Here is a 27,376-nt window from a genome sequence, read left to right on the forward strand (position 1 = left end):
CAAGTCCATGCAAAATTAGCCCATTAGACTGGAATGTTTGTCTCTACATCTGCTCTCCTTCTGTTAGACATGAGTCGGGGCTTGCCGCAGGCATGTCATCACTCACAGAGCCATCAGGCTCTCTAAGCTGGAGCTGTAGAGACCAGACGAAGTGCACCTGTTGGACCGAGAGGGAGTGATCTTTTTTCAATGTGAACTTAGGAAGGGGGTTAAATGAGCACCTGGGCACCTAAATGGGAAGAAAGGAATAGCCATGTTTTGAGTTTTGGCACCTCCTGGTGGTGGTACCAAGTGCAACTGGCCCAGTGCAGTTTTCGGTCTTCCCATCTCCTCTCCAGGGCATTTGGAAGAAGCACTGCAGCGCTGAGGCGCAGCTAGTCTCCCTAGAGACTTTATTATCTAGTTTGAGTAGCCTCCCTTTTCTTTTTAGCATGCACCCCGCTTTAGGATAGGATGACCCAAAACAAAGCAAAACGAAAAACCAGCAATTGGGAAGTTTCCATAGCGGAGGAAATGCTTCTGAAAGGCATTTGGATGAACGGGGTTGAAATGACTTTTAAATATTTTTGCACCCAGATGCTCTCTTAAAATCCAATTCTGGTTCAGCCTTTTTAAATCACCGCTGATGTGCAAATCTTTTCTTTTCAGTATTCCTTCTACATTCCCTTTCCTTACTCCCCATTATGAAGCCTTGGCAGTTGCGTGGACTTCATTGCAGACCCACAACATGCCCTTTCTAAAATAGGCTATTGCCCTGAAATCCATTACCTTGCATTTGTTCAGGCCAGTGTGTGTGTGTGTGTGTGTGTGTGCGCGCGCACGCGCATTATTTTCAGGCTGCCATGTATCACAATTTTTTTCTCTGGGTGGCTCACTCAATAAAAACTACAAAACAACAACAAAAATACAATAAAAGGCAGCAAGATTGGTGCAATTAGTGCATCTCTGGCAAATGGCAAGGGGTCCCGAAAGCAATATTGGAAATTAATTCTCTTTGGGGCAGTCACCATTTGATACACTGTTAATCACTGCATTGCTACAGTTAACATGATCTTCATATGCCCTCTAACAGAAGAGCGTTTATTCCACACTGTCCCAATTAGTGCCTAGGCTTAATATCGTTAAACTAGCAAGGATACATTTGCAAAAGTCTCATAGACATTCACATATTCAGCCCAGCTGAGTTATTTGAATCAAGCCAGTCTTTCGTTTGAAGAGTATCTTTTCTTCCCATATTTGAAAGGATTCATAGTGAGTAATAGATATTTGAGGTTGTGACTGCAATTAGCCATTTCCTATCATTAATGGACTTCCAGTTCATTTCATCTGTAGGTCATGACTCTAGCAGATGGAACTCTTAGTTGTAGACCATCTTTATGAATTATTGCCACTGCCTGCATGCTATCCATACTCAACTTTCTCTAATATCAGCTCCCTCCCCCAAAAAAAATTAAGTGCTCCATAATTATACATTTGTAACCTATTTTTTTCCTGACAGTTGCCTTTCAAACTGATTTCATCCTAATTCAGAGGCATGTGTGATAATAAGAAGGAACTGCAGATCTGCACATAAGGGCCTGAAATCAGCCTCATCTGAAGCCACAGGGAGAGGCGAAATATCACTGCATTTCCATCAGGTCTTCGAAACGGCTACAAAAGGGCTCTAATGAAAAAAAAATAGATGACCAAATGCATAGCATACTGAGATAAATACATTCTCTGTTTTACATTTCTCTGCCACCCAGGAAGGTGCATATCTTATTACCTTTGCAAACTTTGCTCTTGTGGGTCAGTGTGAGGCTTCCTCCCCCCCCCCCACCAAATGAACAGCAGGGTGTTTATGCTCATAATCTAATCCTTTTATATATATATATAGAGCTGCCACTAATGCTCTTTTGAGTATGAAGACTCATTAGGAATTAGTTAGAGGCAAGGGAAAATGAATAACAGTATTCGCAAAAATCACACTTAATGCTTGCACATTGGCTTTCTTATTTCAGATACAAAATTATGCACAAAAAAGCTTATATCTGTGTGTGTGTGTGTGTGTGTGTGTGTGTGCTCGCACGCACGCACGCCGAGACAGTATATTTTAACCTTCAGCAGAGTCCAACTCCTGTTGAAATCAATGACAAATCTCTCATAGATTTAAATGGATCAGAATTTCACCTCTTAATATTTAGTTTGCTCCCCTCCCCCCAAACAAGTGTCCTTTCTTTTCTCGCAGCTGCTAGCATATTGTGATGTTCAGTTAAAAGCTCTCCAATGCTATCATATTTCATGCAGCATGTTGCTGGTCTGGCTTGAATCAAAGGGGCAGATGTAGTTAAAGCTTTCTATGGACCTTAGTTGTACGGTATCAGATATGTCTTCTGTCTGTGTATTTTCATGCTGCATTGGCAGAAGAAAAGGTTTGTGGATGTAGCAAATCTTTTCCAGCTCTAAAATGTGTGATTTAATAGTGCAGTAGAGTAATCTTATCTTTTGAGTTTCGTGGCTTTCTTAAAACTTATTGGGCGACTTTGAAAAAAGGAAGGGAGAAAGAAACCATATATAAATTCACTTAGGTTACTAACACTGTTTGTTTCTTTATTTAAAGCACCCCCCCCTTGCTCTTTAACAGAAAAGGCTCGCAGAATGGCTTACATAAGATCAATAAAAACAATACAACCCCTGGCCGCAGGCTTACAATCCGAAAGACCCAACACAAAAGGAAAACAGAGTGGGAGGAAATAAAGGAACCTTGAGCATCAGTTCTTAAGATTGCACAACAGTCCTTATAATGACCAGGTGGAGTGGAAATAGTGCAGGGAGGGAAGGAGCCTGATGGAGCTGTTCTCTCAGCAAAGCCAATGGAGAAGCCCTGCTTTGCATCTCCCCTTCTGCTAAAGCCTGGCAGAATAGCAGTTCCATCTACAAATGCATGACTGCATCTAAAGATCACCGTACATCTGGCCTGAATTTATTCCTGCAATATATGCTAGCATTTTTTTTTAACATTTCTGTTGTTACACGTATTTTAATTATACATTAGAATATGGTTGTTGCTGCAGTTGTTGTTTTAAATGTAGATAGCTACCCATATAAAATATACAGTGGTACCTCGGGTGCTGTGGGTTAAACCACAGAGTCTAGGGCTTGTTGATCAGAAGGTTGGTGGTTCGAATCTCCGCGACGGGGTGAGCTCCTGTTGCTCGGTCCCTGCTCCTGCCAACCTAGGAGTTCGAAAGCACGTCAAAGTGCAAGTAAATAAATAGGTACCGCTCCAGCGGGAAGGTAAACGGCGTTTCTGTGCACTGCTCTGGTTCACCAGAAGCGGCTTAGTCATGCTGGCCACGACCCTGAAGCTGTACGCCGGCTCCCTCAGCCAATAAAATGAGATGAGCGCCGCAACCCTAGAGTCGGTCACGACTGGACCTAATGGTCAGGGGTACCTTTACCTCGGGTTAAGAACTTAATTCATTCCAGAGGTCCGTTCTTAACCTGAAACTGTTCTTAAGCTGAAGCACCACTTTAGCTAATGGGGCCTCCCGCTGCTGCTGCGCTGCTGCCACACAATTTCTGTTCTCATCCTGAAGCAAAGTTCTTAACCTGAGGTACTATTTCTGGGTTAGCGGAGTCTGTAACCTGAAGCATCTGTAACCTGAAGCATCTGTAACCTGAGGTACCACTGTATATCTCGGGTGGCTTCCAAAGAGAGTCACCACAAAGCTTTTAAGTGGAGGACTCCTATTGAATGTGTTGAAATTAATTCAATATTGTGATATTAGTTTATTTCAATTATATATACACTTGGATTTGAAAAAATAAAGAAATCCCAAGAAGTGGTAATTGATCAAATCAAAATTATAGAACAAACTCAGTGCCCCTTGGTCAGTCTTAGGAGGGACACTAGGCTCCTTTGCCTGCTCCCACCTCTGGAGTCTGTTGACCCAAGAAGAAAACATTTAATATACTAAGATCAATATACTTGAGACTTAGGAACATTGACTCCAACTCCCCGTGCAGCTTGCACATAATTCTCACTGATTTAACCTATTTAAAGGGGACTTTGAAACTGCCAAATATTATTAGTTTCTGATATTCAGCTAGTTAAATGAATTCAGGTTTTCTTTACTCATTAGCATTATTTTCTTAAGAATGGGTATCATTGGATGCTAGTTTGCTACTGAGCCGCTTTACTGTTGATGCCAATACTTCTACCTCCATTCCTCAACTAATAGTGCAATCCTAAATGTGTCTACTCAGAAATAAGTCCCATTGTTTTCAATGGGGCTTATTCCCATGTGAGTGTGCATGTGATTGCTGTCTAAGCTCACAAGCTGAGGTCACTCTTCCTTGTCTGTAAAGCTCCAGGGGTTTTGAAACTCTGTTCATTCAAGTGATATTATTGTGATACTACAGAAAAATGTGATGATTTACATGTGAGGGGTTGTGGCTTTTGAAATAAGGTGTTTCGAGTCCAGCCTAAAGTCCCTCAGAGCCATGATGATGGCATGTGAGGCAGAAATGCATCTTCACGATGCTTAAAAGCACCACTCTTTCTATCTGAAAGCAGCACAAAGATAATATCTGTTTATTCTTCCAATATCTTGCATGTTCATATTTAATTTTTAAACATGCTAACTCAAAAATCTATTTATGAATTCTTTGTTCTTGCAGAGGGAATGGAGCAGAAAGGCGAGTCTCCTTCACCCGTGAAATGCAAAGCAAAGCAATCTGAGGACCTGGAGGACAATAATGAGGGTAGGTGGGATTAAGCCTCCTTGGAGTCATTTATCAGTTTTTCATTACACAAAGATAGGTTCCCTTTAATTTTTAAATTATACAGTTTGCAGTCTATTTGTTTTAAAATATTACTCGTGTCTATATTTACTGTGCGATTTCTTTATCCTCCCCTAGTGCAGTTTGGCCCTGGGTTAAGTGAGCTAAGCAACTTTTCTTTTATCTTTTCCCATGTGTAATTTCGACCCAAATTTTTGTGTGACAATGATATCCTTTCTGGCAGGAGAGAGATAACAATTGTTTTAATGCCACAATGCTATTTAGTATTTACGGGCGTTGGAAAGACAGGATGTGTAGTTTTCAAAAAATGTGTGACCAGGAAACTAAGCAGTTATCATAATTCCAAAACTGAGTAATTCCATCTTGCCACACTACTATGATTGGTCTTAAATAAGAGTTGGAAAAGGGCACAAAAAGTCATATTGTTAAATCGCAATAGCAATTTTCTGTTGAACATTCCATCGACTTTAATCTACTGGATTTCAGATTTACAGCCTGATCCTAACCTTAGCTGGATCTTGGCTGCATACACAGAGCTCAAAATTTCACATTTATTTCGGCTCAGCATGTCCAGTGTGGATGTACCTATGCAGCTGATACCCAGCTAGGTGAACAGGAAGCTCCCTTCTCACATGGGAGCTCTGTGCATGGATCAGAGCTGGTGTAGTGTACAAGTTAAGAGACTGAGCTATGAGAACGAACCTTGGCTACAGCTCATGCTTGAGGAAGACAGAGCCTAACCACAATCCTGGGTCTGGATGACACACTGAGCCGAACTTTAGCTTAACCCAGGACAGTTTGGGAGCAGGAAGGACCAGAGGGGACATGTTTGCAGAGTCCCAATAGGCCATAGTTTCTGCGAACCAGTCCACTGATAAAAAGGGCTAATTGTTGCCATAGTTTACTTCAGCGTACTAAAGGATTGGTACTGAATGGGGCACATACTCCTGAAGCTGACTCCTGATTTGTTCATTGTAGTTAGCAAGAAGTCAGAGTTGCATCAGCCCAGTGATACAGTGGCAGACCCTCAAAGTGTCCCTATTTTCCAGGGATGTCCCTGATTTAGAAAAGCCGTCCTGGTTTCTGAGTTGATCCCGGAATGTCCCACTTTCCCCTATTTTCATTGGAGAAAAGTTGAAGGGTATGGAGTTATCCAACCCCTGAGCTGTCTGAAGGCAAATGTTTAATGTTTTATTATGTTTTTATATGTTAGAAGCTGTCCAGAGTGGTTGGGGCAACCCAATAAGATGTGTGCGGTATAAATAGTAAAATTATCATTATGGAAAATTATCATTATGGAATGGGACGTTCCTATTTTCATCCGAGAAATGTTGGAGGGTATGCAGTGGTGAAAGAAGCACTTTCAAAATCAGTCCTATTTGGGACTCTCTTAAGCTTCTACATGGGATTTCCTGAACTGCAAAGCTATTCATCTAAGAACAGAATTTAACTTCCAGTTAAACATCAGCTAAAGAGAGACTAATATTTAAAGATTATAATCTTATATTGCTGCTTCTATGCATAACACAACATGCAAGCAAGCTCAGTGCAGCATGTTCTATGATTTGTAGTTGTGCAGAAGAATAGCTTCATTTGTGTATTTACGATGCATGCTATTCTTTTTCTTGAGTAAGAAAACAACACAGATACCCATATACATTTTATCCTGTGAGCCTCTGTTACTTGACATTGTTCCTTTAAATAAACACCAGGGATTTCTGTATTAACCTTTTAGCAACCACTAAATACCTATAGTTGGCACTCCATACAATTATTCTTTTGATAAAACAATGATATGGTGATGATTAATGCTCCACTTCCTACTCTCTTGTAGTGTATGGAACAGGATTTCCCCACATTAATGAACTACCAAGGTTTGCGATTGCTTGAAAAGGCGTGAGTGAAATGTTAAATCAATGTTAGTACTGCAAAGCCTTGGGATGAAGCAATCTAAAAATCTAAATTAATTAACAGGAAGAGGGTGAAAGGGTGACTCTTTGGAACTCCTAAGTTCACCACATTTGCAGTCGTATGCGTACTGCAATGCTTTGCTAGCTCTGATGACATTGCGCAGGTGCTACATTTGAGACACTTCATCCAAAGCACTTATATGCTTTAGCTGCAAATCTTAGGATTAGATAGATTCACTGTTTGTGCAATACCTTGCTAGCATATAAAAGTGTTTGACGGATGACCCAATCATCACTGGAAGCAAGGGTCGGCAAATCATCTTTAACACGGTGAATCGTGGATTGACCCCTTTGCCTTTTAGCTTTTAGGTTCAACGTGAAATGTATGAAATACTGTTGAGGAACTGAAAGTCGTAAGTTTCCTGGCAGATGGGTACTCTCACCTTCCGCACGGAGTGCAAAGGCACTGAGGAGTTCACACAGCCTTGACAAGTCAATGGACAATTATTTTCCAATCTTCTTTATAGATGTGTATTTAGAGATTGATGCTTCTAGCTTTCTTTCTCTGGGGTTCTTTCTCCCCTTATAAATATCTCTGGCAGGGCGGCCCACCCATGAGGTGGAGGGAAGCTGCCGCCTCAGGTGGCAGAATCTCATGGGGAGCTATCCGCTCACGAACCCTGCTTGCCCCTGCTATTGTTAGGGTTGTACAGCGGCAGCAAGCAGGACTTCAGCTGAGGGGACTTCACCTCAGGCGACAAAATGGGACGGCTCATCTCTGCTCTGTGGGAAAATATCTTGGTGAGATCTGCACTGTTGGTCATTTTACTGCCACACTTCAGTTCCCATTTAAACATTTTAGAAGTATCCCCAAAGGGTGCTTCACAAACTGCAGGGTCAGTTCCACGTACACAGCCAGAAGCAGGGGCTTACCACATGCCCCCAAGTGGCGGTTTTAAAAACATTAGTTTTCTAGCTGTTACACTGTAATGCATAGCAGCCCTTGGTCAGGAAAGCAGTCCTGAACTGATTCAGCAACACATTTGACCATTTGCTTAAAGGGTTCTGCTCCTGTTGAATCAAGGGCCATCAGGTCTTTTCAGTTGACATTTCTTCTGAGCAATATTCAATGAAAACCTTGAAAGCCAGGTGCAGTGGATTACTGCTTGTGAAATGTTTGTCATGTTAATGTCAAAGGATGCCTGCTGCATGATCGTTCCTGTGATGATGATGATGATGATAATCATAATCATCATTTATTATTTATACCCTGCCCATCTGGGCAGCTTCCAACAAAATATTAAAATACAGTAATGCATCAAACATTAAAAGCTTCTCTAAACAGGGTTGCCTTCAGATGTCTTCTAAAAGTCTGGTAGTTGTTTTTCTCTTTGACATCTGGTGGGAGGGTATTCCACAGGGCGGGTGCCACTACCGAGAAGGCCCTCTGCCTGATTCCCTGTAACTTGGCTTCTCGCAGTGAGGGAACCACCAGAAGGCCCTTGACACTGGACCTCAGTGTTCAGGTAGAACGGTGGCGGTGGAGACGCTCCTTCAGAGATGTCATTAGTTGAATAGCAACACAGCTTCTTTCCCTTAGACCTGTGTCATTTTCTATCCTTTCTAAAGACTGTGATTGTTTGTTCTTTTGAGACTTAAGTGCTTTGGCACTGTGATACTGGAGCAATGGGGTTATACATGTATGATTATGTTTGTACCTCACCCTTGCTCCAAGGAGCTCAAAATGGTGTACCTTGTTCTCTTCTTCTCCATTTTATCCTTGCAACAACTCTGAGAGGTAGGTTAGGCTGAGAGACTGAGTGGTCCAAGGCCACGTTATGACTGAATAGGGATTTGAACCTTGGTCCTAGTCCAACGCTCTACTGCACTAGAGCAAGGGGTTGTCTATGGATTATTCCTTTAACCACATATGCAAGAAGTTGCTAAGAACAGGGGGGCTACTGTGTCATGTGCTGTAATTCAACTATCAGAAACACCAGCCTTTAATTCTTATTTTAAGTATTTTGCAAGCTGAAACGTACCTCTTCTTTTCTTGGTCTTTTTTTTTTAAGCTTCACATTCATTCCCTCAAGAGCAGACAATTTGTCTCCCTCCCTCATCCCCACACCCAATTAAATAGTTCCTGGATCATGTGCTACTGGTGCTGAAGCTGGAGAGGGGCACTAGCTAAGTAGAATATTAATTTGAATGCTTTTTAAATATTTGTCTACAAATCCCTTAATTTGTTCTCCTTTGAGCATTTCCACTCACTCACTGTTGCTGGTGAAACAGCCTGCCTGGCAAATTAATCACTCATTTACAGTGGCTGTTCAGAAGGGATAGAAAAAAGCCATTTTGACTTCCGGGTTAGCGCCTCCGGCAGTGATGGAGTTCCTCTGATTGGGAGGAACTTGCTCTGTGGAATTTAGGGTCTGGCCGCCACGGCGAAGGCGGAGACCCACTAAAAATCGCAGGCGGGAGAAGCCTGTGAACGTGGGATTCGGCTGGCACCTTTTGCGCCTCCCCTACTCGCGGGGAGACCCGGTTTCGGGTATCCGGAGCGATATGGGATGAGCGGCGCGGTGCTTCGAATTGACTGCTTCTTTCACGGAGTGAAGCCGCATTGCTGTTGCCGGAGAGCGCTGACTTTTTCCTGTGGACAATTTGATTCTAAACAACTACCCGTGAGTAGAACGGAAAACTGGATTTTTAAACGTCTTAATTTGGCACCGAAACGGGGAGGTTTCAAACAGGGAGTCCGCCTTCCCCTTTTGTAAATAGATTGAAGCAAAGAATTTGCAAGCTAAAGTCTTGGAAAGTCCTATGTAAAGGATTAAACCTCCAACGGCTAAAAAGCATTAAACCCCCCTTGGAGGCAGGAGAAGAGGGGGGGAATTTTGGATCGCGTAAGCCTGCAGGAGAGAGTGAAGAAAGTTGGATCACTACCGCTCTGAACCTGGAAATGGACTGCTAGTAAGACTGACGTTTGGGAAAGTTCATTGACTGTGACAGTTAGTTAAATAAGAGAAATACATTGTTTTCATTGTCTCCTTCTGCGTTTAAAAAGGAGTAAAAGTAGCTGAAAATTGAAACTAATTTTACTGCTTGAACTGTGCTTAAAAGGATTGATACAAACAGAAATTGTTTCCCTCTAGAGGGAGCCTTTGAAATTGTTACAAGAGTTGGGCTGGTGGAATCTCCAGCTGCAAAAGAAAACCGTGAGATTGACCTTGGATCGCTTGAGAATGTCGACAGAAGAAGCCTTAGTGATTGCACTATGTAAGATAAGTGAGTCATTGGAACAGCTCCATAAAAAGATGGACGTGATGAATATTAAAATTGATATTTTGGGACAAAAAGCGACTAATTTGGGACAAAAAGTGAACATCTACACAGAAACTATTCAGGAACCGATACAGGAATCTACTTTGACATGCCAAATGGTGGAGAAAGCGAGGGAGAAAATTGTGGTTGTTAAACCTAAAGTAATACAAGTGGAGAGGGAGAGAGCCCCAGCCTTACAGAGGCAACTTGATGATTACAAGTTGTTGCCCTCTATGATTGAATTCAGAGAAAGTCAGATTGGAACCCTGCTTGGACTGGAGAAGGAAAGTTGGATAGATCACCTCATGCAGGGATTTACTGACCTTTGGGATCTGGACCTGGGTCAGGAGGAAATTGGAGTTGTGGGGACCTGCAGATTTGGAGGGACTTTGAAACACATCCTGAAATATCTTTTGGATTTTAGTTTTAACCTCGGAGATGTGCATGACATGTCGAGAAGGAATAAAAACATTGTTAGGTTGGAGCTCCCTCGAGACCTACTCTTCAGCATCAAAGAAAGAAAATTAAGAACAAGATCAGCAGAAGACAAAGTAAAGTGTATGTATAAATGCGAAGAAGACTTGCAGAAGGGACCTGGAAAAGAGTTAAGAGCCTCGGACAGAAGAGCACCAGGTTGATGGACTATATGGAATTGGCGGAAATGACTGGCGGAGTCCAAGACCAGGGAGAGGAGACGGTGGAAGAAGATTGGAAAAAGTTTAAAGTTTATTTATAGAAATATGGTAAAATTAATGAGTGTTAGAAAAATGTTGGAATGAAATTATATGGCCTTAGTAGAAGTGTTATAAGGAGTTAAGTATAAATAAGTATTAGAGTATTAATGGAAAATAAGGTTAAAATAAGTTAAGATATTTATATGACAGAAAATAGTGAAAGATGGGAAGGATTTGCTGAAACAATTAATAGAAGTGGAATACAAAAAGGGAGGTGAGAGGAAGTTGATGAAACAAGGGAATGAAAGATAAGGCATTGAAATGGTATGATGTATGTTTTTAAATTGTTTTTGTTCTGCTTTGTTTAGTTTAATGTGTTAATGTTGTGTGGTGTATTGTTTATATATTGTATTGTATTGTTTTTTCTTTCTTTTGTTTTTTCTTCTTTTTTCTTCTTGTTTGTAAGGTTTAAAAGTAATAAATATTATTTTTTTTAAAAAAGAAAAAAGCCATTTTGGCTCAATTTTTGTATGCCTACCTCCTTACAAATGTAGGAAATAGTTCAGAAGTTACTTACATGTGTGAAGATTCTTAACTATCATCTTGATGGAAGGTCTCTTCCTGTTCTATACCAGATGCCCATAGAATTAGATCTATGCTTTGATACAGACCAAAGACACTTATCTGAAACCAGAGAACCCCTGAATTGAACAGTGTTGATTGTAACTTCGTCTGTGATATCCTCAGGGACAGCCATTTAATTTTCCACTATAAACCTGAGCCCCATTTGCTATGTTGCAGAAATATATGCCAACACAAAACATGCAGTGGTTGTTAAGCTCTAAAAATCCTGGACTATCTTTTTTAAAAAATAGGGAAAAAGAAAGGTTTTAAAGAGTAGCATTCTTAGCATTAAGTCAAATCATTTCTCTTCAATAAAGGAAATTTTATAGATCTCTTGAAAAGGACAATTTAAATGAAGATAAAGTACTGCAGAAAAAGTCCTTTGGGGAGTAGCAAGGCGGCAAATATCGCCATGAAACATTCACTCTTTAATGCAAAAATATACTTAAAGGAATTCAGCCTTTCTAGTCTGCTTGAGACCTTGTTACTGCATTTTAGGTTTGACAGTTTCCATTTGTCTTGACACATTATAAATACCTGGGCTACCAAATAGTTTCTTTCTGTATACATATATTTAAAAACACTATGGCCGGGATCCAAAAAGTTCCAAATGCAAGTGGAATGCACTTCTGCATTTATACAGTGTGTGTGTGAGAGAGGGGAGGGGGTAATGATTTGCCCCAACTTCTGCTGCATCCCGTATTATACCAGAGGGTCGCCCAATTCTCAGAAGTAGCTTTTCAGGTAGGGCAAGGCCATCTTTATCTAACTAATATGTGGGTGTGTTTATGACACTTACCTGTAAATACCACTGTCAGGGAACTGCCATCAGTGCCAGAGGCGGAGGGAAGGCTCCAGAGGGATGCCGGAGAGGGACCCAGTAGGGAGAGAGGCAGCCCATCTGCTGGGGAAGGAAATCAGCATAGCACCAGTGGAGGAGGGGGGCAGATGGGGGAATCGGAGAGAAGGCTCCAGGACTCCTTGCCGGAGACCAGCAGGGAGAGCACGGGTCCTCCGCTGCCCACACCCTCCCTGTGCAGAAGACTTCTGCGCAGGGAGAGTAGGAGACTGGGCGTCAAAGAACTTCTTTGCTGGAAGAAGTTCAAGAAACGCCCACTGACGGATTCTGCCAGCGATTGAGACAGCCAGGGATGGGTGGCTGTCCGGACAGAAAGGGTTCACCCAGGTAACTCAGCCAGGTGTGGCGCCAACTCACGCACGAGCAACCCCCTAGAACCATTACAACCACCTTTTCCTCTAAGGAGCTCAAAGCGCTATACATGGTCTCCCCTCCCCATTTTAGCCTCACAACAACCCTGTGAAGTAGGTTAGGCTGAGAGACAGTGACTTTACCAAAGGTCAGGGAACTGCCATCGACTCAGAGGTGAGAGATAGAGGGGCAGTTGTGTTACAGGGAGCCTCCGAAAATCTTGTGAAGCAGTTCCTCTTCCGGCGAGGAGGAAAGCCCCACCTTCAGTGGAGAAGAGGTACAAGGACCAGAGGATGCTAGTAAGAGCCTTAACACCCCGCCTGAGCAAGCCCGAGAGGTGGGAAGCATGTCCTTGCCCTCACCCATCATGCGCAGTAGTTTGAGGCACAGGGAGGAACGGAAAAGGCTGTGGGTGACAAAACTTTTATGTTGAGGGAGTTACAAAAACAGACCACTCCCGGATTCTGCTAGCGATTGAGCCAGACATGAACTTATGATGCTCTTCACTGTAAATAGGTAAAGGTAAAGGGACCCCTGACCATTAGGTCCAGTCATGACCAACTCTGAGGTTGCGGCGCTGATCTTGCTTTATTAGCCAAGGGAGCTGGGGTACAGCTTCCAGGTCATGTGGCCAGCATGACTAAACCGCTTCTGGTGAACCAGAGCAGTGCATGGAAATGCCGTTTACCTTCCCACCAGAGCAGTACCTATTTATCTACTTGCACTTTGACGTGCTTTCGAACTGCTAGGTTGGCAGGAGCAGGGACCGAGCAACGGGAGCTCACCCCATTGCGGGGATTCAAACCGCCGACCTTCTGATTGGCAAGTCTTAGGCTCTGTGGTTTAACCCACAGCGCCACCCGCATCCCTGTAAATAGTTTGCAACAAAATAAAGCCTGTAAAAGATAAGTCAGAGTCCTGCCTGGCTACTCTCGAGCAACCACAACAGCATCTGACAGTTACCCAGTGAGCTTCATGGAAACCCTGCTCTCCTAGGTCATAGCCCAAAGGTCTGAACATCAAACCACATTGGCTTTTCAGATCCTATATCTAACTGGACCAATTCTGTTCTGTTTGGATTTTATTTTATTACAGTCTGTAGCACTGTTTCATGAAATTGGAGCCCACAACATCACAATGCACACTACATTGCAAAACAAAACCCACTGGTAAAAATATGCACCGCCAGGACAGAAGTTCATGCAGAAAGGACTCTCTTGCATTTATACATGTGAAAGATCTATATACACATGAGCCATCTATCTTTTTTTTTTTTAAGCAGTAAGTGAGGGAGCCAGGCCTTCTGGTTTTTCTAGAAATGGTTTTAATTCTGTTTCCCTTTTCTTCTTTTCCATTGAGATAAAATAAGGTGCAAAGTTCCAAGTCACTAAAGTGACTAATGTAATGTTGTCAGAGGAAAATTATATACAGTGACAACCCGCGGTACCTCCAGGGTACTCATCTGTCAAGGAACTCATTTCACATTTCTATCCATTATCTGAATAACCAATAAACCCCCATGACTGCGTGGTGCAGAGAGGAAGCAGTGATGATAGCCTTTATGAAATTTTAACACAGCTATTGCTTTAAATAGCATTGTGTGCATTTGGAATACCACACTGCCAGGTCTCTCCTTTTGTTCTTCTCCTCCCCTTATTATTATTATTATTATTATTATTATTATTATTATTACTAGTAGTAGTGCTGGCGCCAATGGTGATGTTTTCTAGAAGGCATCTAATATTGACCTTACCTTTTAGTGACCTTCTCTATTTCCTTTTAACAGTTTTCCAACCCACTACATTGCACTGCACAGGGCTGTATGCAAACAACAGGCTTTTATTAATTTGTGGCACATAAAAAGAACTGTGCTCCATTGACTAGCAACCCATATAAAATAACAGCAATCCGCTGTGTTAATTACAAAAATAGATTCCACAACCTCAGTGTGAACAATGACTTAATCAATGCAGTAAGCAGTGATACTGAAGAAAGGCATCAAAGCATTTAAGAGGAAGTGTTTTGTTCCTTTTTTATTTCCTTGTGGTGCGTGTTTCTTTTTTTCTTTTTTTGACGGAGCAAGGTTGTTCACTATTTTTAATATTCAGATGAGAATGTCATGCTACATGTGCTCCAACTACCTCAGCTGGTCACCAGGGACAGCCCTTCTTTGCTGGTATCTGCCTCTGGTAAAAAGATCTTATTGCCACGTGGGAAGATGCAAGGGATGCTTTTTAAGCACAAACTTGGATGTCTCTTCTGCAAATGAAAGGGCTCATCCTGTTTCTGGAAGGGACTGAGATCCATCAGAGGCTCCTGCTGGAGGATCGAGGGAGGTGATTTTTGTTTACCCTCCCTCCCCGCTGCAGCCCCTCCCCTGGCAACTTCCCACACTGTTCCGGGGGGGGGTCCTTGGACCCCCTATAGCGGTGTTTCTCAACCTGTGGGTCCCCAGATGTTGTTGGACTATAACTCCCATCATTCCTAGCCAGCATGACCAGTGGCCGGGGATGATGGGATTTGTAGTCCAACAACATCTGGGGACCCACAGGTTGAGAACCGCTGCTCTAGAGCTTTTCAGAGGTCACAAGGGGCTGCAAGGGAAAGGAGCAATGGGTGAATTGAAATAAATTGACTTGAAATACTTTATTGTCACTTGTACAACTTGTATACAGTGAGATTACATGCACCCCCCCAGCTCTCTTAGTCTTAATGCCCCTCGTTTACTGACGCACACCCACCAAACCCAAAAGTCAGTTGCCCTGTTATTATCTTTTCATTCTGCAGTCTAACAGCCCACAGATAGAAGCTGTTCTTTACCCTGTTGGTGCGACTAATCATGCTTCTATATCTTCTGCCTGAGGGCAGGAGATCAAGAAAGTGCCAGCCAGGGTGTGAATCATCCCTGAGAATTTTCCTCGCTCTCCAGAGTCAACGTTCTTCCGCTATTTCATCCAGTGGATTCAAGGGACAGCCCATAATATCTTGTGCTGTATTCACACCCTCTGTAGGCACTTCCTATCAGATGATGTCAAACCAGCATACCACACCGTGATACAGTATGAAAGGACACTTTCTATTGTTGACCGGTAGAAGGAGATCATCAGATGTTGATTGACATTGTTCTTCCACAGGACTCCGAGGAGATGGAGTCTCTGTTGGGCTTTTTTAACCACCTGAATTGTATTTATTTTCCAAGTAAGGTCTTCACTGAGATAAACTCTCTCCACACAGCCCTCCCGATGTACAGCGGGGCTAGTTCTCCTCTCTTCCTCCGAAAGTCCAACACCATCTCTTTCGTCTTGCTGATATTAAGGTGCAAGTTTTTCCCTAGCCACCATATAGATCTTTTTTGGACCTCCCCTCTATACACTGATTCATCTCCACCTGTTATTAAACCCATTATAGTGGTGTCATCTGCAAACTTAATAATTGCAGTAGATGGGTCAGATGATACACAATCGTATGTATACAATGAATACAGGTAGGGACTTAGCACCTGAAAAATGCCTTCCCTCAGGGGCACCGACTTGCACCCAAGATCGAGGGGGCCTGGTGCTCATCGAGTGCATGTTGTGTGTTGCATGTGTGTGATGTCATGCACGCATTGCGTGCGCAACGTTTCATCATTGGAAGGAGGCCGTGTGCAGAGACCAGCACGCTGTGGCTTCAATGGTTGGTGGCTCCTCCTCTGTCATGCTCAGGAGGAGCTGACCACTCAAGCCGCACCATTCTTGGCTCTGTGCTTAGCTTTGTCTACCCCCTCAAGAATAAGGGAACCCAGCCCTCTGCCAACAGATACTGATGGGGCCAAAGACAGCTTGGCCCCGTAGAGTCAGCCCCCCTGCCTTTCCCCATCCTCCAACAGGAAGTTTTGATGAGCTCATGGCAATTCTGAATCCAACCCTTTGTCAGTATACCTACCCATTCACTAGATCTGTGCATTTTCATGACTACTGAATGAAGAGAAATGGGAAATCCTAAGTCGCAGCATCTGAAGCTGTAACCTTGAACACATTTACTAGGATGTGAGCCCAGTTAAGCACAGTGGGACTTACTTCTGAGTAAACATGCATAGGATTGCACTGTGAATGGCTTGAAATGTTGGCCCCATTTATTCTCAAGGCCATTATACTGAAAATAATCTTCATTATCTCACTGTTTTTATGGTCAAGTAAGTGAACAGCGTTTATGCCTCCACCTTCCTTTAAGAGCCCTGAGGTTGTTCAGACAAGGCCCCTTGATTAATGGGAATTTAATGAAGTGGCTGCTGCTGCAGCAGCGAAGCAAGGAGACCTCCAAAGTTGTTTTGGCTAGCCAGGCACATCGCATGTCCAAGGTTTCCTGGAAATCAAACACAGGAGCTTTAGGTGAGCGTCTAGTAGGAAATTGCAGCTGAAGCAGAGGCTCTGCAGGTGTGTGTTCTTAGTTTGAGTCCAGAGAGTTTGTATTGATTCTGCATTGGTAACAGAACTGCCGTAGTTGATCATGCTTGTTTCCTAACAATTCCTTCACAATTTATAAATACCTATATTTGAACAAAGACGCCACAAGATTCTGCTGCTTTCTCCTGGGAAAGAGGACTGCCCTGAGTTTCCTGCCACTTGACAAAGTAGGAACAAAACAACAGGAATCTTGTTTCCTGAGAACAGTGTATACCTTCTCCCATAATGCTTGGTTCAAGAGGAGCGAGAGGTATTGAACCCCGTAGAGACAAAACAGCAAAGCATCCCATGAACTCAAGTTCAGGTTCTGAATGCCTGCTCAGTGCCTTTGTCTTCTCAGGCCTCTTTACTTTCTGAAACCTTTGAGAATAAACCTTGGTGGCTCATGTTTTCTTTCTAGTTTTTCCCTTGATTATTACACAGCAGTTGCTGAGGGAAAGAGATCTGTGGGTTTCCCCTCTCTTTTCGGTAAGCAACTGGATGTTGCAAGCAAGTGCAAAGAGCAGCCTGACAAATTGATAACCTTGTGCTAAATTCTGCCTCAAAGTTGAAATAAGCTGTTAGGCCTGTGAGCACACAATTGGGCTCAGAAAACTGTTTAACAATTACTAATTCTGCTACACCTCAGTTGAATATGCTTCCTCCCATTCACTGCCTGAATGGCAGGTGGCAGGGAGAGAGAAATTTGTTTAAATTTGGACGTCTTCTGTAACTGGAATAGTCTGAACTCCAGCTCTGTTTTCTACCAGCTGTTTGTGATTAATCGCAATGCATGTATTTAACACAGAAAGCACCACACAATTGTGGTTCTTAGATTTTCAGAATATTTCTAGAAAAGGTGTTGTGTGTTGCTTGAGACAAAACTGTTGTCAAATGTTGACTTGTGTCAGCTCAACATGAATGTTCAGGAGGCTCAGTTTTGGGCTCTGAGCTCAAATAAATTGTAGATGTGCTTTGGCTGGTAACTGGCTGTTCTGCCACACCCTTGTTTGCTTGACATGCATTTGCCATCTGGCCACTGAATACAACTGGTGGGGTATTGTTGTTGGACCTGCTGGTCTGCAGTCTAGGTAATCTATAAAGCCTATAAAGCCTTAAGTGGCTCAGGACTGCAATACCACAAGGACCGCCTCTTTCCATATGAACCTACCTGGACCCTGAGATCATCTTCTGAGGCCCTCCTTCGTGTGCCTCCTCCTCGAGAGGTCCAGAGGGTGGCAACAAGAGAACGGGAGCTTCTCTGCAGTGGCTCCCCATCTGTGGAATGCTCTCCCCAGAGGTTCGCCTGGCGCCTTCATTATACACCTTTAGGCGCCAGGCAAAAACATTCCTTTTAAACCAGGCCTTTGGTTGATCTGATTGACATCCTATGCCCTTTTAAAATGTGGCTCTTTTGGGGGTGGGTGGGAGGTGTTATTGGGTTGTTGTTTTTATTTTGATTATATATATTGTGGTTTTTATGTTGACCTTTTCTGTGAACCACCCTGAGACCTCCAGGTATAGGGTGGTATATAAATTCAATCAATCAATCAATCAATCAATCAATACGGCCTCGGCTCAGTATACCTAAAGGAGCATCTCCACCCCCATCGTTCTGCCTGGACACTGAGGTCCAGGGCCGAGGGCTTTCTGGCAGTTCCCTCAGTGCGAGAAGCAAAGCTACAGGGAACCAGGCAGAGGGCCTTCTCGGTAGTGGCGCCCACCCTGTGGAACGCCCTCCCATCAGATGTCAAAGAGATAAGCAACTACCTGACATTCAGAAGACATCTGAAGGCAGTCCTGGTCAGGGAAGTTTTTAATGTGTGACATTTTAGTGTATTTTTGGTCTTTGTTGGAAGCCGCCCAGAGTGGCAGGGTATAAATAATAAATAATAATAATAATAATAATAATAATAATAATAATAATAATAAGTGCTACTGTGTCCGTCCCCTGTCCCCGTTCCCTGGCGTGATATTATTCCATGGCCCTTTCCTATGTCAGGGAAGCATCATGCCTGAATGACTAACACAATCAGTGGTGGCTTGAGAAATTCACTGACATCAGACCCCTCAAATCTCACTGGCAGCCTGTGGATCTTCTAAGGAGCCAGTCAACTAGTGGTCTAGTGATGGGACTGATGCTTCTGTGACACTCCATCCCTCACCACCTAGGTTGCATATGAACCCTGGGAAGCATGTAGGATGGGCCATCCATAAGTGCTCCTGTTGCACTTTGAGCAATGGGTGACATGCTTACGTCTCATATCATCTCCTGGGCACAGCAGAAGAGACGCTGATTCTGGGGAAGCAGTATTCCTACCAAGAGCTGAATGCCCCCAGGGAAAAGCTTGCAGTTGAGGTGTTACGTTCCCTTTATATAGACCACTTGCACAGTAGGGCATAACTTCTGACTGCCAAAATAGGAAGAAAGCATCTTAGCATTTCTTAAAAGCTGTGCAACGAAGGGAAAATCAAATGGCCAGGCAGCAGGTTGCTAAGTTCCTTCGGCTTTCTATGTTCGTGATGGGATCAGTAAGTGGTGTGACAAGGCATTCTCTGGAGAGCTGTTACAATGAAAGTGGAAAATGCTGAAACCCTCTCTCCTGTTATAGCTCTGAGATTACTTTCTGCTTTCTACAAAATTCTTGTTTCATCCTCTCCCATCTGACCTCCTGGCTTATTATTGCATCAGCTGTTTCATTTGGGGGCTGCTACCGCAGCATATGCATTTAGCCTTGCCTCTTTGCATACTGAGCGCCACTCCTTAAAAGTGGTGGAAAAGAATGCAGGCTTTAGCAAGTTTCTGTATTTTATATTTTTAGTGGATAAGCCTCTTGTCTTCATTGCGAATGAAACAGCTGCTTATTAAACACTGGGTTGCCTGCTTCTTCTAGCTATAGATGTGCATATCAACCCTTAAATTCCTTTAGTGTCATAAAAGAAATTGGGGGGGGGGATAATAATTGTATTCAGTGGTCGTTTTGGCAAAGGGAAAAGAAGACCCACAGCCAGAAATCTGTATTCAGTGAGTGATGGGCTTATTTTGTCTGTGCTGTGCTACCGTAACTCACATTCTCCTGTTTTAAAGTTGTTTCTTTCTCCTCAGAAAGGCAGACAGATGTTTCTGTTTGGCATTAGATATAACTTGGAACCATTTAAATTTCCTTGTCTGAAATGATGCACGGTGTCATGCTCCGCATTTGCTATCATATTTGGAAGGAGTGACAGATTACTACAAATCAATTATTGTTTAAGGGAGAGGAGGAGATATTGTGAAGCAGTTGTCACCTAAATAAAAATTATATAATTTCCAGCTTCTGCTGTAGCAGACAGAAGGCAACAGAAGATATTGTCAAGTTGAGGCAAAGGAACAGATATTTTTATTACTAATGGTGTCATCAGGACAGACGCCAGACAATAAGTTTGGATTTTCCATTGCTACTACAGAGTGAATGAGAGAGCGAGAGAAATAAAGCTAGGGAACAGACACATGTTTTTGCCTCTTTGCTTGAGACATGCACTATTTAAAACCTTTCCATTTGCTTTGATTCTAGTGTCAGTAGAGAGACATAATTAGGAAAAGGTTCTTCATCAATAAAAGATGTTCAGTGAAAGACTGTCGTTTGCAAACATGTTTTTTCTTTTAAATATTTGTGAAGGTTTTAAAAAACCTCTGTGTACTATTTTCTATAACAGTTCTTTACCACCTCTCATATATATATATATATATATATATATATATATATATATATATATTGCCTCTATGCAAGAAGCTTTGCCCCTTTGACTAGACATTGCCAATAAATTGCCTCCATCCATATGCTTTGGGTATCATTTTTATGACATACGTTATGCAGCTCTGGTATAATTGAACCAAGCCATCTGACAGATAAATTTGCCTGCTGCAAATGTTACTGGAATAGTTTGACGCATGCTTCCACATTACTTTTTCTATGTCACCTCTGTAGCCCCCGCAGCTAGAAAGGGGATATTGCAGTCTGCAAAAGGTCACATGTGTGTGGGGGGCAATGCTTTGGGAGGCTTCACTGTCATTCATGTGTCGGAGACTCTAATCTGAACTTTTGAACATTGCAGAGATGTACATCTGTCTCTATTTTCTACTTACATTGAAACCAGCCTTGTGTATGGCCCTGACGTAGGACAGCATGTCCTGGAATATCTTTGAAAAGTAGGCTGAATAAATGACACGGTGACAGCCTGAATGAGTACATACTGAATCATTCTCCAAAGGCTTGGTCAACATGAGCATATTCAGCTTGAACTGACCAGGGTGGGTAGGGAGGAAATCTGCATTGTAGACTGAGGGAATCTAAAACAATTGTTGTGTCAATCAGGACTGTAATTCCTATAGAAAAACATGCAGGGTTGTGGCCACCACTTCTGGCTTAGTTACTCTAGTGTGGCATTTACCCTCTTTAACATAACGTGCTGTGCTTGGAATTACCCAGAAGGTGTAATTTGTTACACATTGTTACTAATTGCATGCCACATGGCCAGTTAAGTGTGGATGTCATAGCATTGATGGAACACTTTTTAAAACTATTTTATGAGCAACCCCCTAGAACAGTGCTCATCTGCCAGAAGTAGATCACACAATGTGGTATCCAGACCACAATGAATAACCTGAAAGTGCCACTGCTCTGAATATCTTTAGGAGGAGAGCAAAATATACATTATTATCAGTAAATGTATTTCAATGTGACAGCCAATCTTCTGGCCAAAGAAACTCTGTTGCAATAGTAGGAATAAGCTGAAATGCTTTTGTGCTTCACTAGCAACGGGTGATTTATTGCAAACTCGATGGAAGATACTAGAGAAAAATTTAAGTAGCACAACACAAAATTGCTCTGTGCTGCTATTTTGTTACTTTGATATTGGCTGCTTTTGTGGTTCACGTTTATGAAATATACTATTCAACTCAGTACATAACAGTTTATGATTTTAATCGTAAGTGGTATTTAATTTTGATATTTTTTGTAACCCGCCCTGCAACCATTTTGTTGAGGTTTTTATTTTTTTATTTTTTTATTAAATTTATTAATTTCTATACTGCTCTCCATCCAAGGTTCACAGGGTGGTTTACAATATAAAAACACAATATAGTAACAAACAAAACAATAATGGCCACGCAAACAGTTTAAAAGGCCATAAACTGTTTAATTAGTCAAAGGCCTGGGCAAAGAGGGATGTTTTTTGCCTGGCACCTAAAGATATGCAATGAAGGCACCAGGCTGCAGGTTACCCACTCATATCAACGTTTGATTTCTTTACAGGAAGATCAGTCTGTGGGTCACTCAAAAAAAATTTCTTCTGTCTCTATTGGTAGGAACTTAACACTATTCAAAAGAAGTATGTGTATTAATATAATCCATGTGCTGTAAAACTGCAAAGCACCATGAATAAACTTGTGTGATTAAGGTGCAGGATGTTAAATGAATGAACAAACAGAACAATCCTAAAACTATATTAAAAATTTAGCAATATTGGGCAACCCCCCCCCCATATAGCATGGCTTCTGAAATATGCCATTAAGGCACAACAAAAGGTATAAGGTTGTATCCAGGTTTAGTCCTACTTAGCGTAATATAGTCATGCTCATTGGTTGCTGAAGGTTGTATCCAATGCAGTTCTAAGTAAGCCTCCCATCAGCACAATAATTTCTACTTGCAGAATGGAACCCTTTCCTCCCCGTGACCCTTAAATTTGTTCTGGGGGTTATTCCAATCCTCCAGAGCAGATTTGATGAGGACACCCAGAGTGGGGGAAGGCTCAATGCACAAATGAAAGCCTTTGCACTGATGGGATGTGTTAGTTTTGCTACCACCCTCAGTGCTGGAATAAACCCTGTGGAGGCCCCTAGGCCAGCGGTTCTCAACCTGTGGTCCCAAGTTGATGTTGGACTACAATGCCCATCATCCCTGAGCTCTGGCCTTGCTAGCTAGGGGTGATGGGAGTTGTAGTTCAACAACATCTGGGGACCCACAGGTTGAGAAAGGCTGCTAGGCAGTCAAAATCTTGGGAAGACCCTAGCATTGAACTAAGAAAGCTTGATTGTGATTTTCTTTCACGATCAAATCAATATTATTTGGATCCATTGTTGCGGGGGCTCTAAAAGGCTTATAGGCTGGTCCCTACTCTGCCTATTTAATAATCCTGCACTGACTGCCCTGTGCATTTACTCTGAGTAGAACTAACATTGGCTACAGCCCATTGCTGAAATAAGTAACATTGAATACAATGCAAAATAAATATTTACTTTCTTTTGTATACATCATCAGTTGTGGTGTGCTAAAGATACAGCTCTTATTGAAGACTGATGATCATCCACGTTATTTTTTATTTTTTTATTATTTTTTTGCAGGCTGAAAACCACTGAAGTAATAAGAAATTACTAGAGCTTGCCATCCATTTAGGTCAGCTGAAATCAGTGTGAGATGTTATAAGTCAGCTAAAGGTCCAAGTGTCCCCAGCATGACTCTACTGAATGTAATGCCAGGGCACTGATTTATACCAGTTGAGAATCTTTCCCCAGTGCTGATCTGAATGTAACTGCAGGATCTGTAGTTGGGAGGGGGGAAATTAAGTCCTCTACACTAGCTCCATCTGGTGGTTTTTTTAAATGTGCAGACTGCAAAGAAGCTAAAAGAGCGAGAAAACCGGTTGTTTTTAATGACTACTAGCTGAATAAACAATTCTGTTAAATGCAAAATGCTCCCTTTGTGGACATTTACCCTTCCTTCCTTCCTTCCTTCCTTCCTTCCTTCCTTCCTTCCTTCCTTCCTTCCTTCCTCCTTCCTTTCTCCCTGGCATAAAGCTGTTATCATGCTTCTCTCTTCTGTGTGGGCTTTCAGGTGTTAAGGCACAGACGTGGTAAAGGAATGGGGTATATGAATTGCAATTCCCAAAATGAAGCAGAGCAGGAAATACAAACATAGCAGCACGAGAGGGAGGATTGATGTTTGATCATTCCCAAGCCTTTTGCAAGATCAGCTGATGTACATCTGCAAATGAATTTCACTCGGTTCATTTTCTAGATAAATTTCCAGCATTTCTCTTTATACCTATTCCTATTCAGCGCTCTCTGTCTCTCTCTCACACACAGTTTGGCAACGTTGTTCAAGCAATTACTCTGCTGTCTTATTATTATGGCCATTTGAGCTCAGGGGTTCCAGACTAGTGGAAACAGCAGTTACCTGGTTCATTCAGGCTACGGTTCAGGAACTTGGTGCTCTGCACATAGCATCCTCTTATGCTTATGTCTTTACTTCTGGGATTCAAGAAGCAGGGAAAAGAATGTCACTCGAAGCCAGGGAGGGTGATCCAGCCAGCAAAACTTAGCCACACTGCTGCATTTTGTCTTTCCGCCTCACACCACCTTCCAAGTCATTTGTCATGCATTTTTTATAACGTGTTGAGCATCTTGAAGGGTTCAGATGCAAGGTGAACATTTTGACAGTTTTACCCAGGATTTCTGCATGCTACCTAGCCTTGATTTTAATGAGATTTCCGTGTTCTCAAAAATGTAGCTATATTAAGACATTTTCTAGTGTGGTCTACACTTTTATTGGAGGAGCAACAGAGAGTGTGGCTTGAGTCCAAAAGAGTGCAAGGTGGTTTCCACTCAAGCAAGGATGCTTTCAGTAGCAAGGCCCCTGTGACCCCTAAAGATTTGGGGACCTGCCAGAGCCGCTGAGAAAGTCGGGGAAGGCAACAGCTGAATGACATTGGCAGTGTTCCCCTAACATGTATGGAAGTACTTTCCATTGGTGCATAGAAAGAAAACAACTGCAAATTAGCCTGCCTGGTAATGGAGTCTTTATGGAGGCCAGTAAAGCACATACAAATGAGTACAGGATTACAGGCAGTGCCGTCAAATTCTTCAAGCCGCTTCGATCCGCCACACTGTTAGGGAAGTGAATATTATTAACTATTTACTTTTGCCATTTTTCACTTCTGAATATCCTCCTTTTTTTGTTACAGATCCTGCCATAAATCAGCAGATTTATTGGCTGCAGTTATTCCCATGTTGCCTGATTAACTAATAAACTATATTTCATAACTTTTGTCGTTGTTTCTGGCAGGTGACAACGTCACAGAGACGAAGCAAAGTACCGATGAAATCGAGAGTCAGAGTCAAGAAGCAGGTTTGTGTTGTGCTGTGCTCTGTTAAAGCATTCTATCGCTCAAGGTTTCCCTACCTTGGTGAACAATAATCCTAGTCAATGCTATTGACTGAAAACGTTTGTACATTTTCACCGGATTAAGTCGGGGCTTGTGCAGTTCTCCCATTGGAGACCAGAGCCCTATTCATTATGAATGAATGTATTCCTTCCAGCCCAGGAATGCAGTGTTTCCTGTTAGTAACTGGCAGCACATTACATTCCCTTCTTAAGGTGGAATAGATCCTAGAAACCCTGTAAATGGAAAATGTTTACAGCAGTGTCTTATAAGGTTCATACTTCAAAGAAGGAAAGGAATGTGCAGAAAATAAACTGAAGGAGATGAAGGAGCTTTTCTGCCTTTAGTAAACCTACAATTTATCATGTATATTTAGCTTCTAAGTAACAATTTTTCTGCGTGCTGCTTTACAAATTGGATTACTGACATTTCAGAAAGATTCGGTGAACAAAAATTCAAACCTTGAAAAATAAGCATCATTCAAAGCTCATAAAAGCAGTAGGAATCAACCGTGGGTGTCACTCAACCAGGTTGCACTCAGAGTAGACCCATTGACATCAGTGGACATAGCTTAGTCCACTTCAGTCACTTTAGTGGGATCTACTCTGAGTAAATCTTAGTTCAAACCACCCCATGTTTAAAATTCCTGAATTACACATTAAAAAGTGAACTTTTTATAGAAAAAACCGTCATGCTTCCATTCAAAGCGGGTTATTTTCCTTTCCTGTTATTTTAGGTTTTTGTGGGGTGGGAGCTGCCCAAAGTAGCCTCAGCACAACGAAACTATCAAAGTAACTACCCTGTAACAAGTAAAAATTGCTTTGAAAGCCCTTATCCGCCTGCTGCATTATACACTGGGTTATTTTTCATGTACTTCAAATAGCATACTCTTCATCTTGTCTGGCCCACCTAACCAGCACTAATGGTATATTCTGTTGCTTGCACATATTTAATTCAGGTAGCACGACCCATCTTTTAGTGAAAACTTTTCTACCAGCTCTGAAAGCTTTTATTAATACCTGGAAGCTACAGCAGGAGAGGTCCAATCACTCAATGCAGTAGAGCGAAGCAGCCAAGCTATCCAGCCTACATTACTGAGTCATTTGGTCTGTGTATACGGCATTGTGGCTGTTTCTAAAGAGTTGAATTTATGTTACAGCAAAATCCCCTTCCATTCCTGCCCCTTGTTATGGTCCGCAGGAGAAGCACTGTGTATGAAACTCTATCACCCTTCTGCCATAGAATTCTGCTGACTCTGATTATCCAACTATTTATTCACAGTTGCAATGTTCTTTTGATGCTTTCTGATTTAAGCTGATTTTATCTATCAACCCATCTTTAGGCTATTTTTTTTATGCCTGCTTAGTGAGCATCTACACATGTGCAGTCATGCACTCAGTTTTCATTGGGACTCATTTTAAATCTCATTTTATTTTTTAAAATGGCAAGAGTTCCATTCAAATCCTGCCAAGATGTGGTTTTCATTTTGCTGTATCAAATCTAAATGTTAGAAATGGGCCTGAAAAGTATAGCTTTTTATATGTCACAGGTAGAATGTCTAGAGAATAAGGGCCAGGCCTTTAATGATTGGAGTTATGATCTAGGTACACCTAACTTCTTTCTCCCCTACTGTCTTATTGCCAGCTCTTGAAGTAAAGGACAAAGTAGGTGCTGTGCACTGGAGTGTCTTGCTCAACTTTTCTTTCATGTGGGAATGAACACTGCATGTGTTTTCTGACATGAGACATGCCACTTGAAGTCTTGCACATACGATTTCCTGCTGTCAACTCCTCTCTCCAAGCAATGATATCTAATCACCTGTAGACTTACATTTACACACTGTGGGCTTACATTGTCTTTGTCCATGGAGTTTTCTTGGCAGGGATACTGGAGTGGCTTGCCAGTTCCTCCTCCAGGTGGATCACGTTTGGTCAAAACTCTCCACTATGACTTGTTCATCTTGGGTGCCCTGCTCGGCATAGTTCATAGCTTCTTTGATATTCAATCAAAGGCAAGGCAGTGATCCATGAAGGGAATTATGGTGCTGGAGGAGACACTTGAGAGTCCCATGGACTGCAAGAAGATCAAACCTCTCCATTCTGAAGGAAATCAGCCCTGAGTGCTCACTGGAAGGACAGATCGTGAAGCTGAGGCTCCAGTACTTTGGCCACCTCATGAGAAGTAAAGACTCCCTGGAAAAGACCCTGATGTTGGGAAAGATGGAGG

The 27,376-nt window shown here is 42.3% G+C and overlaps 1 protein-coding gene across 4 annotated transcripts in view; it reads left to right on the top strand.

Moving 5' to 3' along the window:
• MACROD2 (mono-ADP ribosylhydrolase 2) overlaps positions 1–27,376 on the top strand; it is a 997,401-nt gene that overhangs the window by 865,953 nt on the left and 104,072 nt on the right. For all 4 annotated transcript variants that reach the window (XM_081857242.1, XM_081857241.1, XM_081857240.1 and 1 more), the window contains 2 exons: positions 4,663–4,746; positions 25,054–25,116. In XM_081857242.1, coding sequence (XP_081713368.1) covers positions 4,663–4,746; positions 25,054–25,116 — 147 coding nt within the window. The remainder of the gene's footprint in view (positions 1–4,662; positions 4,747–25,053; positions 25,117–27,376) is intronic.

Source organism: Podarcis erhardii (genome assembly GCF_964252035.2).
Source record: "Podarcis erhardii genome assembly, chromosome: 3".
Classification (NCBI taxonomy): Eukaryota; Metazoa; Chordata; class Lepidosauria; order Squamata; family Lacertidae; genus Podarcis; species Podarcis erhardii.